The sequence below is a fragment of the Dasypus novemcinctus genome, chromosome 1, assembly GCF_030445035.2.
Source record: "Dasypus novemcinctus isolate mDasNov1 chromosome 1, mDasNov1.1.hap2, whole genome shotgun sequence".
Taxonomy (NCBI): domain Eukaryota; kingdom Metazoa; phylum Chordata; class Mammalia; order Cingulata; family Dasypodidae; genus Dasypus; species Dasypus novemcinctus.
This window is the reverse complement of record NC_080673.1, coordinates 68340424-68358942: the sequence shown is the minus strand read 5'-3', so window position 1 is coordinate 68358942 and position 18519 is coordinate 68340424. Positions and strand designations below refer to the sequence as shown.

Genomic DNA, 18519 nt, shown 5'->3' with positions numbered 1-18519 from the left:
CCCTTGCCAAAGGAAACAAAATTAAGACAAGCAGTGAACCATCTGGCAGCAGTAGGTATGGTTACTGAAATATATATAACCATAGTGTTTTATCTGTTTCACTAGAAAAAAACTTACTCATTTCTCTTGTTAGCTCTCTTCTCCCTCCTTACATTCATAATGGTAAAAGGATGAATTCATAAAAAAGACCTGATAGTCCTAAATGTGGTGCACTAAAAACAGAACTTCAGATAAATGAAAAACTCTCTGAAAGTACCATTCATAACTAATAACTTATAGTTCTTCTGGTGTTAACCATAAATATACAGTACTGGAAATACACAGTACTCCTTCCTTTAGTTCTTAATTTACCAGTATTACACAATATCATTGATTTCTGCATTGGTTGATAAGGAATGTAGCCCACTCCTCAAATCATACCAGTTGAATTTTTAATTTAGTTCTTCTACATCTTTATGACTTTGAAGAATATACTTTATTTCTCAATCCACTAGTATTGGGACAGATTTGTTTCTTCTCATTTGGAATGAGAAAATTAGTACTCTTACATTAATACCTCTCAATGCCTCTCTTCTTTCTCACCTACTTTTCAACCACTTTATACCATAACCATTACTTTTACATTATTCAGGTTTATAGTGTTTACATTCTACTCTGTGTGTGTAGAGTTTAACAGCTTATTATTTTGGAACCAGGCTACCTAGGTTTGAAATCTTGTCCACTCTTTTTAGCTGTAAGGTCTTGGGCAAGTCACTTAACTTTTCTGCATCTGTCTCATCATCTGTAAAATGGGACTAATAGTAACTACCCCATTGGGATGACTGTGAAAATTAAATGAGTCAATACAGTTAAAGCACATAAAACATTTTTTGGCTTTAATATTATATAAATAATAACTCATTATATAATTGTACATGCTTTGTCTATAGATTGACTCTAAATATTGAAAATCAGTAACATTTAAAATTATTATAGCATGTAAGGAAATGTGCATGGCAAAATGCATCCATTTTGCCTATAATATGTCACTAAACCTGTGGTACTTGAAGAACTAACAAAAAAATGGGACTAGATAGAAGGCGTTGTGAGGGTAATGTTTCATAATTTTTAAGAATACATCTTCATTTTCACATTTATATCATCCATTTCCTTAATCAGTTTGTTTTGAAGAAATTAATTTTCTTCTCAAAGACTTTCTTTTTAGGTCCTCTAACTTCTTGTTCTCATGTGCACTCATTATTCTGTAAGTGCGCTGTTTATCTGTCAACTTGAAATGGATTTCATTGTACTAACAAATTAGGTCCAATATTGCATAGATGCCATGTGCTTGCCTTGTTTTGTAGGAATACGTCCCCAGATAATTCTTTCATTGAGGTTCTGTAGATAGTAAAATTTCCGAGTTCTTACATATCTAAAAATGACATTGTTTGCACTCTTAATCCTTTGCTAGATATAGAATGTTTGATTCAAAATAACTTTCTCTGAGAACTTTAGAAGGCCTTGGTGCATTTCCTTCCATGTTCCAGTGTAACTGATGAAATATTTGAAGCCAGTATTATTTCTGCACCTTTTTGGATAACTTTGTTTTTTTCTAGAAACTTTTGTGATCTTTTCTATATTCTTACAAGTAATATTTTGGTGGGTTTTATTCATTCTTTGTGCTCACCACTCAGAGAGGGTACGTTCAGTTTGAAGGCTCTAATGCCTTCAGCTGAGATAAATCTATGATTTGATTATTTCTTCCCTTCTACTGTCTCTGTCCTTTTATTCTGAGATCCTGTTAGAAAGATGTTGGATCGCCTGGATTACTTCTCTGTATCTTTTAACTTTTCTCTTGTAATTTCCATGTTTGATGTTTTGTTGAACTCATTCTGGGTGCGTTCTTTGACCTTTTTCTTCTATCCCTCTGTTTTGTGTGTGTGTGTATATATACCTACTTTTTTTTTTTAGGCAGGGGAGTAAAATGTTTATTAAGAAAGAAGGAAACGAGAAAAGTACAAGTGTTCTGCAGGGTGAGTTGCATAGGTCAGTGCTCTTTAAAGTCTGTTTCCTGTTCTGATTGGTTGTCCCACCTGTCATTTCTCAGGGGACCAATAGGCCTTTTGAGGATATCGGGCTTTTTTCTTTCATTGCAAATGAGTTCTCATGGTGAGGATCTCAGGATTGTCTTTCCAGCAGTCTTTTTCTCAGGAGGTTTCTGGGCAGGGTCTCACAGCCTTGTGATTTCTGCGCTTCTAGGTTCCTGGCTTATGCTGCTTGAAAGAATTGAAGGATACGGTAGGGTAGGCAAGGGACTTTATTAAGAAATAAGAAAATAGGAAAAGTACAAGGTCCATGTGGAGCCGTGGACTCTAGGGCGTATTGTAGGGTGAGTTATGCTAGTCCTTTTTTTAAAATTTTGCTCTCTTTTTTGTTATTTTTAAATTTCCTGTTTCTCTTTTTTTTTTCCAAACCCTTGTGTCGAGGGCTGACTTTTTTTTAAAATTTTTTTTATTTTTTATTTTTATTTTTTTATTTTTTTAATTGATTTTGTAAAAATATTACATTAAAAAAATATGAGGTCCCATTCAACCCTACCACCCCCACCCCACCACTCCCCCCCCCCCCCCCAGCAACCCTCACTCCCATCATCATGACTTATCCATTGCACCTGGTAAGTACATCTCTGGGCATCTCTGCACCCCATGGTCAATGGTCTACATCATGGCCCATACTCTCCCACATTCCATCCAGTGGGCCCTGGGAGGATTTACAATGTCCGGTGATTGCCCCTGAAGCACCATCCAGGGCAACTCTAAGTCCTAAAGGTGCCTCCACCTCTCATCTCTTCCTGCCATTCCCCATACCCATAAGCCACCATGTCCACTTTTCCCACTCCAATACCACCTTTTCTCTGTGGACCTTGGATTGGTTGTGTCTGTTGCACCTCTATGTCAAGAGGAGGCTCAAATTCCACGTGGATACTGGATGCAATCCTCTTGCTTTCAGTTGTAGGCCCTCTAGACTCCATGGTGTGGTGGTTGTCCTTCTTCAACTCCATCTTAGCTGAGTGAGGTGAGTCCAATAAATCAGATTGTAGGAGCTGAAGTCTGTTGGGGCTCAGGGCCTGGCTATCATATTGTCAGTCCAGAGATTCAAATCCCCTAACTATATCTTAAACCCCAACACCAACTACAATTCCAGTAAAGTAGCATGAAAGTCTTGTGAAAAGAGATCCCATCTGAGTCCAGCTCCATCACGCAGAAACACCGGCTCCAAAGAAGGGCCATCTGCCATGGCAGTAAACCCCATCTGCCATGACCATAGAACCCGTGGGTCTCTTTAGCCCTCAAAGGAACAAATATCTGGGGTTGTATCTACTTTATCTGTCTCTTAGACTCTGCTCAGTTGTGCTTAAGGGCAATCCTTCTGAAAGCCTCCAGACTCTTTTTTAGAGACTCGTAGCCATATAAACTCATTTCTCCTTTCATTTCCCCCTTACATTAGGTCAAATGGCAATTTAAAGTCATGTTATTATATGTAGACAGTGATATTCTGCTGATCCGCATTGAACCTTCAATTCAAGGTCATTTTCCAGTTGCATCATCAGTTGGTACTTGGTAGTGATCCCTCGGTGCCAGGGAGGCTCATCCCCGGGTGTCATGTCCCACGCTGGGGGGAAGGCATTGCATTTACATACTGAGTTTGGCTTCGAGACTGGCCACATTTGAGTAACATGAAGGCTGTCAGGAGGAAATTCCCAGGCACAGTGCTGCTCTAGGCCTTGTTCTTATTTCAGGCATATAGGCTCACAAGCATAGTCATTAGTATCATGCTCTCACTGTTGGACCCTCATTTCTTCCTGGTCCTTACCGTTGCACCTGGGGGACTGCTGCTGCTCCTCTAGGGGCCACGACAGAGCACCCCCGGCCAGGAACCCAGTACCCCCCCAGCTTTAGTTTTTAATTGTTGTCACTATGAGTATATCCAAACATTACCATGCACCCTGGACATATGCCCTGTATAGCTCCCTGTCAGCCCTATATCACCTATCACTATGTCAATAGTGTCCTATACCAGTATTCCTCTGCCGCCACTGCCGAACCACTCTGTGATCCAAAACCTCCCGAAAATTGAAGCCCAATATAATGTCAGGATCCCTTACTAGCAAAATGGGATAAGGCGATGGGTTTAAAGGTCAGGTACAGAATACGTGTTGACTTGGAAAAATTCTACATCCTATCTTTTTCTTTTTTTTTCCTAATTATTGAACTTCTCTTCACAAGAGCCCTAGACCATAGCAATTCATATATACAATATACAGTACTCCCACACATCCACCATAGAACCTTTTCCCTTCCACAGTGATATTCTTATAACTTATTCATATCATATTTACTTAAAGTGATGTACAGACTCTGATACAATAGCTTTCAAACAAGGCGACATCCGCGCTTACATTGTGGTCCATACTTTAGGATATACAGTTTTCTAAATTTTTAGTTATCCTATGTTTTACGTTATGGTTTACATTATTAGTCTGTCGTCCCCTATATGTTTATGGTGTAATATTACATGTTTTATATCCATCCCTGTGCACTCTCGCGAAACTCCTCTCTTACCCCACATTTACTTTGCTTTCACACATTTAACATCCATTTTCCCATCCCCTTGGTGCCCACAGTGACAGCCAACCTCCATTTCCCGAGGAGCCACGTCCAGAGACACTTGGAACAGTGTTCAGGGCCCAACTTGCTCAACTGCCCCAATGCCCTGGGAGCCACCCTTTCTCTCGAGAAATACGGTTCCCTCTATTTGATGGCATTAGTCCTCCCCAGGATGTGGGTCCACCCCCACTCTCACTACTTGGGTCTCTACCCAATGGTACCACCCACTCTGGCAAAATGAGCATTCAGACATTTCCCAGGAGCCCGTCCCGCATCAGACCATCCCCTCCGAGCTGACTTTTAATAGATCGCAGCCAGGGAGCTGCTCTGCTATGTGGGAAACCCTGACCCAGAAGCAGGTTATCTATGAATTAGTTTAGCACGCGGTTCTGAGGTTCTCCACGAATGTGCGTTGGGTGACCAGCGAGGGCGTGGTCCCCTTTGCAGTCACTCCCTATTTCCCCAGAGGAGGGGCTCTCTTCACTGGACTCTGGTTCGTCGCTTGGGGCGGGGGGCACCCCGCATGCAGGTGTGCACAGTGGCCAAGGCCAACAGAAGCTACCTGGCGCTGCCGTATTGTTCCGCCTGGGTGGAATTCTGATTTAGAGGTGTTCAGTCATAATCCCATTGGAGCTAGGGCTTTTAAACATTTTCCAAGACCTATTTTTTCGCTGACTTAACTCTTAAGCCTGTTATTTGTGGGTTTGGAAGTTTTCATTTTTTTCCAAGGAATTGGAATTTGGAATTTATGTGTTTTAAATTTTTACCAAATTCATTGAAGTGATATTATACATATCATAAAATTCATCAGTTTCAAGTGTACAATTCAGAGACTTTTAGTAACTTAATCCAGTGGTGCAAAATCATCACCATAATAGATTTTTTTTTTCTTTTCTTTTTTCCTGATTTACCTGTTTCCTTCACGGTCAGTTATTCTTCTTGCCCATCTCCATGTTCCCCCCCCTTTTTTTTAAATTACTTTAAATGTGGAGGACCTGACTACTCATTAATATTTATGGAGAATTTGATTGCTTAGTTTGGTTGGCTGAATTTCCTTGGTATATAGTGAACTTCTATTTCCCCCAAATGGCAATACTGATTCAGTGTTCTTAGTATCTATCAGGCATGTGTCAACTGGCATATTTCAGTTTTAGGGTGTATAGGTAGGAAGTAGGCAGGAAAGATGCCTCCCCTTTAGCCTAGTGCTGGAATAGGGAGAATTTTATTTCATTACACAGCTATCCATGCTAGGAACCTCAGCTTTCCCTAGGCAAATTGTGCAATTTCTTTAGAGAACAGTTCTCTGGTTTTATCCCAAGGATAACACCAGCCATATGTAAATAAATCCCTTAGTTTATTTGGTTTATGTGTCAACATCCATTCCATAACTCAGTTTGGAGTCTCTCTTTCATGGCTGTGCCAAGGACTAAAATAATAGCTTCTCCTCTGCTGCAGCCTAGTTTAATACCTGTCCTGGACCACTCTTCTGGTTCTTGAACTGGGAGTGTTTAAACCCACTATTGTAAATAAGGTTTATTCAGTAAATTTATGTATAGCTCCTTATCTTATTAAATTGAATACTACTGTCCAAAACATGTTGAAAATATGATAGTTAAAATTCATTTGTTGTTTCCAATGCCATTTGTGCTATTATCAGCCAGTTTGTTCATAAACATGTGGAATTGACAAAGGCTTACAGGTGTTCTAGACTTTTACTACTTTAAATGCTTTTTTTTAACCATTCTAAAGATAGACAAAAGAACAGATGAACTCCCTTAGTCAACCTATGTGCCTTCTCAAAAGTCAGGAGATTTTGGAAGCAGGAAATGGGAGATCATTAAGACTTCCCCTACCTCACTTTCCTGAGTGCTTTACAAGTCTCTTATCTGCTTTCTGACCCGTCAATGTTATTTTCTCTGTGGATGGATTAGCTATCTATGTTTCTCATGCAGCTGACAAAATATGGCTACCATAGCCCTATGGAGCTTCCATGTCCAAAAGCTTAACGGAATCTAATTAGAGTCTGTCCCAATTCCAAATATTCACAAGAGCAAATTGCATTGCTCCTATTTGGTCTGATTCAGAGGAGCTTACATGGCCTCTAACCATTCAGTAGGAGACATTAGAATAGATTCTATGAGACGATAGCATAATTTGGGCAGATAGATTGATTAATGAACTTCTACAAGATGGATGGTCAGTCAGACTATAATAAAAGATTTCTATTAACTTAAGGCTATTCTTCAATAATGAAGCCACTACATGTATTGCTATAGAATAAATGGAAAGTACAAATAATAGTAGAGATGTCCAGCTTTCTGCTGACAGGAAAATTTTTAAAAATCTTTAGGATACCAGGAAGGAGGGCAGTGTTGAGAATACAAAATGTAGAAAAGATGTTAACATTGCTAGTTCTGATTATGAGATTGAAAATTAAGAGTTAGTTCCCATGAACACAAAACAGAAATAATCAGAACCATCCTAAATATACTTGTCTATGTTCTATTCAGCAGTTTATGTTCTATTCAGCAGTTATTGAGAGAAGATAACTAGTGATATGGTCCCTTCTGCCCAAGCAAAATAAGCTCAGAATTTAGATTTCATGTTGCCTAAGAATGTAGTCACCTTAGGTCAAACCTTGAACTGAAAGAGTGTAATATTCTACTATATAATTTGACAGTATTCTGGTACAGTGATTTAAAAATACCCACTGCTAGGGAAATGTAAAATAAAAGTAAAGTCATATAGAAAAAACATTAAATGAAAGAGCCAAAAAAACTATAATGAGAAAAAGACAAATGGAAAGAAAATTATCTGATGGTTTTTTTTCTGGCATGGATTGACCTTAGTTTCCTAGCTGCTAAAACAAATACCTTAAATTGGGTTGGATAAACAATGGGAGTTTATTGGCTCATGGTTTTGAGGCTAGGAAAAATCCAAACTTAAGGTGTCCATAAAGGCAACGCTTTGTTCCCGAAGACTGTGGCATTCTGGGGCTGGCTGCTAGCAAAAGTCCTTGGCTTCTCTATCATATGGCAAGGTGTAGGCAGCATCTTTTCCTTTCTCTTCCGGGTTCCAATGACTTCCAGCTTCTGTTCCTCCATGTGACTTTGTCTTCTTAAAGCCTCTGGTAATAAGATTAAGGACCAACCTCATTCAGTTGGCACACCTTAACTGAAAATACCATCTTCAAGAGATCTTATTTATAGTGGGTTCACACTAGCAGGAATGGATTGAGATTAAGAACATTTTTCCCCCTAGGGTTCATAATTCAACCTACCATACTCTCCAGTATCAAAATTTTAATAATTCAGATCCTATCATATACTCCAAAGTTAAAAAACAAAAAAGGAAACATACAACTATTTCACTTATATATCCATAGCATGTATAGTCAAGCATTTTGCCTAAGGAGAAAAAGAGTTATCTGAACAGTTGTTTCTTTCCCAACTTAATCATAAACATTAATGTTTCCTTTTCAAAATAAGAAAATTTCATTATGCATTTATAAATTTGTAGTATTGACTTAGGTAAAGAATAATACAATACATTCTGTGACTATATTGTATTGACTATTTTAATACTCCTACAAAACAAAATTGCAATGTGTTTATAACCTGGGAAAACATTCGTTAAATCAGTCAATTATAATTTGCATGTCCAAATTCGGAATGATCTTTTCTCCCCAGAAATTTAATTACAAACTTTAAAAAATTGTGGTGAAAGCCTTTTTAAAGAAAATTTAACTGCTGTGTTTTATTTAAATAGGTTCCAATTTATTGTGCCTAAAGAATGGAACAGCAAATATAGACCTGTCTGTATTCATCTAGCTGGAACAGGAGATCATGTAAGACTTTATTATGCAAGCTTAATCCCTAAATAATTTGTTAACATAGTCTCATTAACAGATGTGGTTATTATATTATTTAAGTATGTCATCTTTTCTTTCTTAGCACTATTGGAGGCGACGAACACTAATGGCCCGTCCTATGATTAAAGAAGCCCGAATGGCTTCTTTGTTGTTAGAAAACCCTTATTATATCCTTTTGTGATACACAAAAAACTTTTCTTTTGTTAGTTAATCATTTATTTAGTCATGAAAAGGAAGAATATATAGTAACCAAGTTTTCTAAACCAGTAAATTTAGTGATCAGTTCAGAAAATACTTAAAGAAGCGAGAACCAATACAAGTAAAAATTGTTTGATGCTTTTTTAAAAAGTAATATAAGTACTATACATAAATAAATTGTATTTCTCTTTCTGGCAAGAGTTATGCTGGATTTTGATATTAATAAGCCAGATATTTACTTTTTAAGGAAACCCTCTTGTTTTAAATGCATTAACAGTATTTGAGGTTTTGAACAGTTCTTAACTTAATTTTCAAGATGATGTCAGACTATTCACAGAAGAAGAAACAAAACTGATGCCCAGATATAAAGAAATGTTCAGCTTTCCTGGTAAATAACATAATTGTAAAGTTAATGTAACAATTAGTAAAGATTTAAAAAACATAAAACAGTTTTGGTGAGGCTCTGTGAAATGAGCACAATTAGTACTGATGACTGTGAAAACCAATTCAACCCTTCGGAAAAGCATTTTACCAGCTGTGTCAGGAGCCTAGAAAAAGCTCATTTCCCTTGTCAGAGTGATTTAGATTCTGGGAAATTTGTTCTAGGATAAAATCATAAGAAAAGAGAAAATAGAGATCTTAAGATAACTTTATTTATAATGTAAAACATTAGAAATCACATAAATGTCTATTGATAGAGAAATGGTTTAGAAGTATGCTTCACAGTATTGGAATATTTTGCAACCAGTTGTGTTTTTGTTTATTGCCCTACTACTTAATGCCTCTGTGAACATTTTTGGACATGCTACCTAATCTTTTAGTTTTTCCATTGGTAAATGGAAATAACATTTTAGGTTGTTGATTGAGAACTATATACTTAACACGGTCTAGAAAAGTGACTGGTAAATAATAAGTATTCAATAAACTTTAACTTAGTTATTATTTAAAAGCTTATAATAATATATGTAAATTATTTATGGTGGAAAAATGAGATATAAAAATATGATATGACAAGTATGTAAAAAAAAGAACAAACACCAAAAACTAACAAAATCCTAAATAAAGACTGTATAAGGAAAAATACTGAAAGAAGGACACCAAAGTGTTAATATAGTTGCTTGTAGATTAAGTCATTTTTCTTCTATCTGCTTTTCTGTATTTTCCAGATTTTAAAAAATAAACATGATTATATAAATTTTAAAAAGCCAAACCAATAAACTCAATTTTAGTTGAAGGTTTACAACCCTGTGAATATATTAAAAACATTTAATTTACATTTAAATTTAACTTAATTGTGTACTTAAAATGTATGACATGTGACTATCTCTCAATCAAGCTGCTTTAAAAAAGAAAAATAATTAAGTTGACAAAACTGAGAATTTCTAAACAGCCTAGAGATAACTAGAAAGTAGTTACTTCAGTACTTAAATTAAGTCTTCAGATTTAGCAACTTGCTTAAGTTAATGTATTTTTGAGACACAGAGCATATTTAATTTTTTGAAACTTTATCTTTGACCCACATTATTACATGGCTGCCGGAAACCCAAAGATCAAGTGTAAGTATAAAACTGCCTTCATTTTTGTGGGCCTTATATTGCATTTTCAGCTACAGTAATATTTTTGGTATCCTTTAGTTACCCATTTCTAACTTTAATATATAAACGTTTGTTTTTGCAACAAAAAAAAATGTGTTATAAAACTGTAGTAGAAATGTTGGCTTAAACTTTTAATACCTTTGCATTTTAATGTCTGATAAGGAGATGTAGTAATAAATTTTAATAGATGGACTTAATATATATTTCATTTGTGAAACTTGAACTGAAGTAATGATTAAAAGCTTTTCTTTTTAAAAAGTACATTTTACTTGCTTTGTGAAGTTAAATACTACTATTTTTATTCTTGCAATGCATAGTATAAAAAATCTGAAGACAGTTTCCTTTCTGGTCTTTTATAATGATGAAATTTGAAGGATTTTTTTTGCATTTCCACAATCCCTATATTGTTTGGTTTGGGTTCATTCAATAAATATTTGAATATTCCAGACACTAAGAATATAGTAACAAATAAGACAAAGTGTTTTCACTCACAGAGCTATATTCTACTATGGGAGATAGCTGAAATTAGCTTTTTATTTATTTTTTTAATTGTTATCTATTTATCAGTTCAGTGAAGAAAATAAATCAGGGCAATGGGATAGAAAGTAATAGGGGTGTGGGGCAGGAGAAGTATTAGATAGGAGAACATGGTATGATTAGGTTTCTTGCAGGTGAAGACCTGGATGAAGATCAGTCACAGAGAAGGAACAGCAAATGAAAAGTTGAGGGGGGTTGGGAAGTAGTACAAGATAAGGTTAGAGAAGCAATAGCTAAGGGCCAGATTATGAAGGGCCACCATGCTTTCGATTTTATGGTAAGTGCATTGGGAAGCTTTTGGAGGATTTTAAACAGGGGAGTGATGTGGTTTATATTTTTAAAGCATTCTTGTCTTCTGGGGCAAGAATAACAGCAAAGAAACCAGATAGGAAGCTATTGCAATAATACAGGAAAGAGATAATGTCAAGTTTAACTAGAGTGGTACCAGTGGAGATACAGAGAATTTCTAACAGATTTGAGATATAATTTGAAATGATAAGACTTGTTGGTGAATGGTGTATTGTGGGTAGACAATTACAAGTTTTAGATATGTTAATTTGTGGTGTCTGTTAAACTTACAAGATTTATAAGTAGAGGAGTCCAGTAGGCAACTGGAAAGTGCTAGAGATGTAAATTTTGAAGTCACATGTTGTTCTACATGGGCATAACATGAAAGAGGTATAGATGTAGTAGGATGGAGTGAAGGCTAAATCTGTATGCTATGGAAGATAGTTTAGAATGAACCTTCATGGTTAAGAATGCACTTTGGGAAACCTTGTGAAAAATTAAAGTCCAAACATTAGTTCAAGAATCTTCATTCTGGAACCAAACTCTGAATTCAGAACTAGATGGGTCATTTTTAACCCTAGCCATAGAGTGTTAAAAACCAAAAGCAGTTTGCTGAGTTGTAGTGATAGGCAATACGGGTTTAATAGAAAGTCTGACTTTGGAATCATACAGACATGGGTGGGAACTGTAACTTATTGTATACTACTTATGTGACCTTGACTACTCTGAGTATCAGTTATCTCATTTATAAAATGGGAATACTGTATAATTTCTTCCATGCAGAATTGTTGAGAGAATTACATAAAACAGTTATAAAATATCCTATCATATACTATGTACTCAAGAAAATGTAGTAATGTTCCAATTTATTTGTTTGAATTTTTTCCCAATAATTCATCATAAGAAAGAAATGGCTTGCAATTTAAACCATATACAACTATTAGTCTCTCTTTCACTTTTTAAAAACCATCTAATGTCTGTTTTCATCAAAAGTGGTTAAACAATTTAAGACTGGATCCATCAATATAAATAACTACTGTCTGAGAGCCTCAAGTCAATAATGTCTCTATGAAAGAGCAAACTTGGATGGATCTGACAATTTTAGACTTTAATGAAGGAAAGTAAAGTCAGGGGAATATGTAATCACAGTTGAAAACTGGCTTGAATATAGCTGTTTCCTGATGAAGCCTGAGTATGATCCGTCTTAACAAAGGATAGCATAGTCTCCAAAAAAAGAAACTGCCTCCTGGACTTGGAGCTCTGAGAAGGACTTGGTAAGACAGTGGACATAATCTCCTTGGGGGTCATGATTCTGTTTTTCACAACTAGGTGTTCCTTATAGCACCTGGTTCTTTGCCCTTAATAGTGTTAATATGTAGGCAGTAATGGATGATAAGATGCATTTACTTTGGAAGGGTTTCATCTGGTAGCCAATTACATAAGTATGTCTTTTTATGGATTAATTTGTGAAATATAGATTCTAATTTGGTCAGTAGTTTTTCACTGAGTAATAAACTATCATTTTTTTATCACTAAGGATTGTTCTGGGATCTTAGAAAATGTGTTTACTTCTTGCAAGAAAATGTACTTTTATGTAAAATAAATTAGTTCTGAAAACATTCCAGTTGGATTGGCCTTTTATGTAAATTAATTAAAACATTTTTATACAAATTAATTTTTCTAATATTTTATTAAATTCATAAATTGTATATTTTGTAAAACTAAGCAATATCTGTTAAGATTTCAGTAATGTATAAGTCTAGTATTTTATGTTAAATTATTTTACATTGCTTTTTTTTCTGTTAATTTTATGCTTTAAGTTCTTTTGCAGTAATTCCTCTCTAAGGGTAAAATGTTTAAATTTGTTTTTTCTTTTATCAATAGTGATAATTTCACCATAAATTAGCAGCATGAAAATATTACTTTCCCTTAAATGTTTTAACATTTTTATATGATATCAAATAAGATATTCTTTCTTTTCTAGACTTCAAAAGAGATATATTTCAATAACTGAAATTCAATAAAGATTATATGTTATTGAACAAATCCATACTTTTTAAAAAGGTTTTAAGTAATTATAATGTAGAACAATTTAACATCAACCTATATCAGTTTATTCCACTACTTGGTTGTCTGGTCCTTTAAAAGAAAAGCATGAAGCTTGGCTGCCTGTTTTAAATTTGCATATATTAAAATTTATAAAATAATGTTTTATTTTTTGAGACTAGAAGGTCCAGCCTAAAAAATGTGTCTGACCTTTTTGTGATGGGAGGAGCTCTTGTTTTAGAATCTGCAGCTCTCTTGCACTGGCTAGAGAGGGAAGGTTATGGACCTCTAGGAATGACCGGAATATCTATGGGAGGACATGTAAGTCTTTTCATTTAAACTTACATTTAACTGTGATTATGTGATCTAGAAAATCTGATTATTCTAAAAATTCACCTTAGATATTGAATTATTTTCAGTTTTGGTGAAAGTAGGAAGCAGAAACATTCTAAATTTCTACTGCAATTATAAAGTAATGATCCTAGTGTTTTGTATGATACATAGAGAAACTGATTGTTATATATAGTTGTATTTCATAATGGATTTAATATTTTACTAAAAGCTTTCTAAAGTTTAACTTTTCAAGGCCTCCGGGGAGGTGGAGGTTTAGAGAGACATAAGACTCACTTCTCTCCCAGAAAAATTGCTGGAGGACAGGCAGAAAAAGCCTGAAAAAAATGTTTTAGGGATTGGGACAACACCCAGAAGAGAGAGGGGCAAAAGGAAAGACTGAGTAAAAGGTGCAACTGCAGCTGTTGATGTGACTCCCACCACCCTTGGAGCAAACAGCTTTGATTTCTCCAGCCTCTGGCTGGTGGCTTTGGATAGAGGGGATGCGGAGGTCCACCTCCCCAGGAAAGGGGAGATAGAAGGATGCAGCCTAAGGCTGATTCAGCTTTTGACCAAGAAATTTGGTCTGCTATATCCCATGAGCCCTAGCCTGGGTGGGGCCACACTATTGTTTGCCCTGGGAGCCAAGAGGGAACAAAAGAGATCCACCTCTCACAAACACCCTCCCTGCAGACTGGGACTGCTTATTGAGGATGCAGAGGGATGTGGAGTAATTTCCTACATGGGAAAAGAGGGGGGTCTATGGTCAAAGGTTGGAGAACAGCCTCTGAAAAAGGAGGCCCTGAATAGCCTGGGACAAGATCCTTTGTCACATTGTTGCAGTCAGTGTTGCAGTGAACACATTCAGATCAGGGGTTGAACTGAGCTGGCTGCTGAAGAGCGCCATCTGCTGGCAGACCCAAAGATGTGCATGTGAGGAAATTTAAAAGTAAATAAGCAAGAGAGGCTTTTTCAGGCCTTTAAGCCTCCCCATCCAAGGTCTTTGTAAATGGGCCTGCAACCTATTACTGGATCCATGTCCTGATTTGAGAAACTAAACAGGGATAATCCTAAAGAGCTGAGACAGGTTGAACCAAAATCAAAGAATGACAGTAACACAGTTTCCCACCACTAAATCCCTACGAAAAAGAGAAATTAAGCATCAGAGTAAATTCACCATCATAATCAGATACCTAGACATCAGCAAAAAATTACAAGCCATCTTAAAGAAATGGAAGAAATGGCCTAAGCAAAGGAATAAAGGCCCCAAATGAGACAAAGGAATTGAGACAACTAATCAATGAGGTTCATACAAATCTTCAAAATCAAATCAGTGAGTTGAAAGACAATATGGCTAAAGAGATAAAGGGCATCAAGAAGACAGTTGGTGGGAAACGGACTTTGGCCCAGTGGTTAGGGCGTCTGTCTACCACATGGGAGGTCCGCCCTTCAAGCCCCGGGCCTCCTTGACCCGTGTGGAGCTGGCCCATATGCAGTGCTGATGCGCGCAAGGAGTGCCCTGCCTCACAGGGGTGTCCCCCGTGTAGGGGAGCCCCACGCGCAAGGAGTGCGCCCCGTAAGGAGAGTCGCCCAGTGCGAAGGAGGGAGCAGCCTGCCGAGGAATGGCGCCGCCCACACTTCCTGTGCTGCTGACGACAACAGAAGCGGACAAAGAAACAAGACGCAGCAAAAAGACACAGAAAACAGACAACCGGGGGAGGGGAGGGGAATTAAATAAAAAAAATAATAATAATAAATCTTTAAAAAAAAAAAAAAAGAAGACAGTTGGTGAGCACAAAGAAAAATTTGAAATCCTAAATAGAAAAGTAACGGAGATTATGGGAATGAAAGACACAATAAGCGAGATAAAAAACACATAGAGCATACAACAGCAGATATGAAGTAATAGAGGAAAGAATAAGTGATGCAGAAGACAGAGCAGCTGAAACTGATAATCGAGAACAAGAGAGAAAGAAAAGAATAAGAAAAATTGAGCAGGGGCCCAGGGAGTTGAATGATAACACAAAGCTCAACAATATATGTGTCATGGGAGTTCTAGAAGGAGAAGAGAAGGGAAGGACAGAGAATTTAAGGAAATAATGGTTGAAAAAATTCCCAGGTCCCATAAAAGAAATGAGTTTACATGTCCAAGAAGCACAGTGTAGTTCAAGAAGAATATATCTGAATACACCTACTACAAGACACACACTACTCAGAATGTCAAACACCAGGCATAAAGGGAAAATTCTGAGAGCACCAAGGGAGAAGCAAACCTTCACATACAAGGGATGCCCAAGAAGACTTAGTGCAGATTTCACATCAGAAGCCATGGAGGCAAGAAGACAGTGGCACAATATAATTAGGATATTGAAAGAGGAAAAATGCTAGCCAAGAATTCTGCGTCAAACAGTAAAACATAATTGTCCTTTGGATATGAAGGTGCATGTAAAACATTCACAAATGAACAGAAACTAAGAGAGTTTGTTAAAGTTATCCAGGGAATGGATGTGGTTCCTGCAGTTGAGTGCCCACCTCCCATTTGGGAGGCCATGGGTTCAGTTCTTGGTGCCTCCTGAAAAAATAAAACAAGAAGCAAAATAAAAGAAAAAGCCAACTCAGGGAAGCTGATGTGGCTTAGTGGTTGAACCACATCAGAGGTTGAGTTCATTCCCTAGCACTTGGTACCTAAAAAAAAAAAAGTATCCAGCTTTGAAGGAAGATTTAAAGGGAGCCTTACAGCCTGAAAGAAAAAGACAGGGGAGAGAATCTTGGAGGAGAGTATTAAAAAGGCAAGGATAGCAGAAAGGATAACCAAAAGAATAAAAAGATGAAAATAGGATATCATGTATGAAAGGCAAAATATAAACTCGTGGAAATAAATAATGCATCTATAGAAATATCATTGAATGTGAATGGATTAAACTCCCCAATCAAAAGATATGGACTGATAGAATGGATTAAAAAACATGAGCTGCCGATAGGCTGTTTACACAAGACTCACATTAGATCCACGGATACAAATTGGCTGAAAGTGAAAGTTTAGAAATAGATAATCCATGCAAAGAGTAACCAAAAAAGAGCAGAAGTAGCTATTCTAATATAGAACAAAACAGACTTTAAATGTAAAATGTTAGAAGACATAGAGAAGACCATTATATATTAATAAAATGGACAAAATAATAATAGTTTGGAAAAATAATAGTTGTAAATATCTTTGCACCTAACCAGGGTGCCCCCAAATACATGAGGCAAACTGACAAAACTGAAGGGAGAAACAGACATCTCTACAATAATAGTTCCAAGACTTCAGCACACTACTTGCATTAGGATAGAACAACTAGACAGATCAACAAAAACAGCCTGAACAATATGATAAATAAGCTAGACCAAACTTACATAAAGAGAATTTTGCATGCCAAATCAGAGGGTTATACATTCTTCTCAAGTTCTCATGGATCTTTCTCCTGGACAGACCACATGTTGGGTCACAAAACAGGTCTCAATAAATATAAAAAGAAAGAAATTGCACAAAGGACCTTCTCAGATCATAATGGAATGAAGCTGGACATCCCTAGACAGGAAAGAGGAAAATTCACAAATGTGTAAAGACTAAACTATGCACTCCTAAACAAACAATGTATCAAAGAAGAAATTGTAAGAGAAATTAGGACATATCTTGAGATGAATGAAAATGAGAATACAACTTATTAAAATTTTGGGGATACAGGAAAGAAAGTATTCTAAGGGAAATTTATAGCTCTAAGCACCTATATTAAAAATGAAGAAAGAGCAAAACTCAAAGATCTAACTGAACACCTGGAGGAACTAGAAAAAAGAACAGCAAACCAATCCCAAAGCAAACAGAAGGAAAGAAATAATAAAGATTCAAGCAGAAATACATGAAATTGAGAACCAAAAAACAATAGAGAAAATCAACAAAACCAAAAACTGTTTTTTTGAGGAAGATCAATAAAATTGTGAAAACCCTAGCTAGACTAAAAATAAGATGATGCCAATAATTAAAATCATGAATGAAATGAGAGACATTGCAACTGATCCCACAGAAATAAAAAGGATCCTAAGAGGATATTATGGGAAACAAACTAGACAACCTAGATGAAATGAACCATTTCCTAGAAATGCACAATCTACACTGACTATAAAAAAATACAAGAATTCAAAAACCAAACCAACAAACAAAATCATATTTTAAGGTACTGAATCAGTCATCAAATGTCTCCAAACAAAGGAAAGTCCAGAACTAAATGGCTTCACAGGTGAATTCTACCAAGCATTTCAAGAAAAATTACCTCCAATTCTGTTTAAATTCTTCCCAAAAATTGAAGAGGAGGGAAAATTACCCAACACATATAAAGCCAACATCACCCTAACAGCAAAGCCAGATAAAGATACTACATGAAAAGAAAATTACAGAACAATCTCTCTAGTGAACACAGATGCAAAAATTCCCAACAAAATAGAATCCACCATATTATTAGAATTATACACCATGACCAAGTTAGATTTGGAAGAATTACACACCATGACCAAGTTAGATTTCTTCCTGGTATGTAAGGGTGGTTCAACACACAAAAATCAATTAATGTAATATACCACATTAACAAATTGAAGGGAAAAAGCCACACAAGCATCTCAATTGATGCAGAAAAGGCATTTGTGAAAATCCAGCATCCTTTCTTGATAATACACTTCAAAAGATAGAAATAGAAGGAAAGTTTCTGAAAATGATAAAGGGCATATATAAAAAACCCCACAATCAACATTGTACTCAAGGAGGAAAAGTGAAAGCATTCCCTCTAGATGGGTAACAAGACAAGGATGCCCACTGTCGTCATGTTATTCAACATTGTGCTAGCATTGCACCTAGAGAAATTAGACAAAAACCAACAACAACAGAACAATCAGGAAGAGAGGAAGTAAAACTTTCACTGTTTCCAGATGTTATCCTGTATTTAGAAAATTCTGAAATGTTTGTGACAAAGCTACG

At 36.3% G+C, this 18519-nt stretch overlaps 1 protein-coding gene across 1 annotated transcript in view; it reads left to right on the top strand.

Annotated features, from left to right (window-relative positions):
- Nucleotides 1-18519, top strand: part of ABHD18 (abhydrolase domain containing 18) — a 67439-nt gene that overhangs the window by 25282 nt on the left and 23638 nt on the right. Inside the window, exons 5-8 of the mRNA XM_058292434.2 lie at nt 8415-8493; nt 8600-8686; nt 10246-10271; nt 13364-13502. Coding sequence (XP_058148417.1) covers nt 8415-8493; nt 8600-8686; nt 10246-10271; nt 13364-13502 — 331 coding nt within the window. The remainder of the gene's footprint in view (nt 1-8414; nt 8494-8599; nt 8687-10245; nt 10272-13363; nt 13503-18519) is intronic.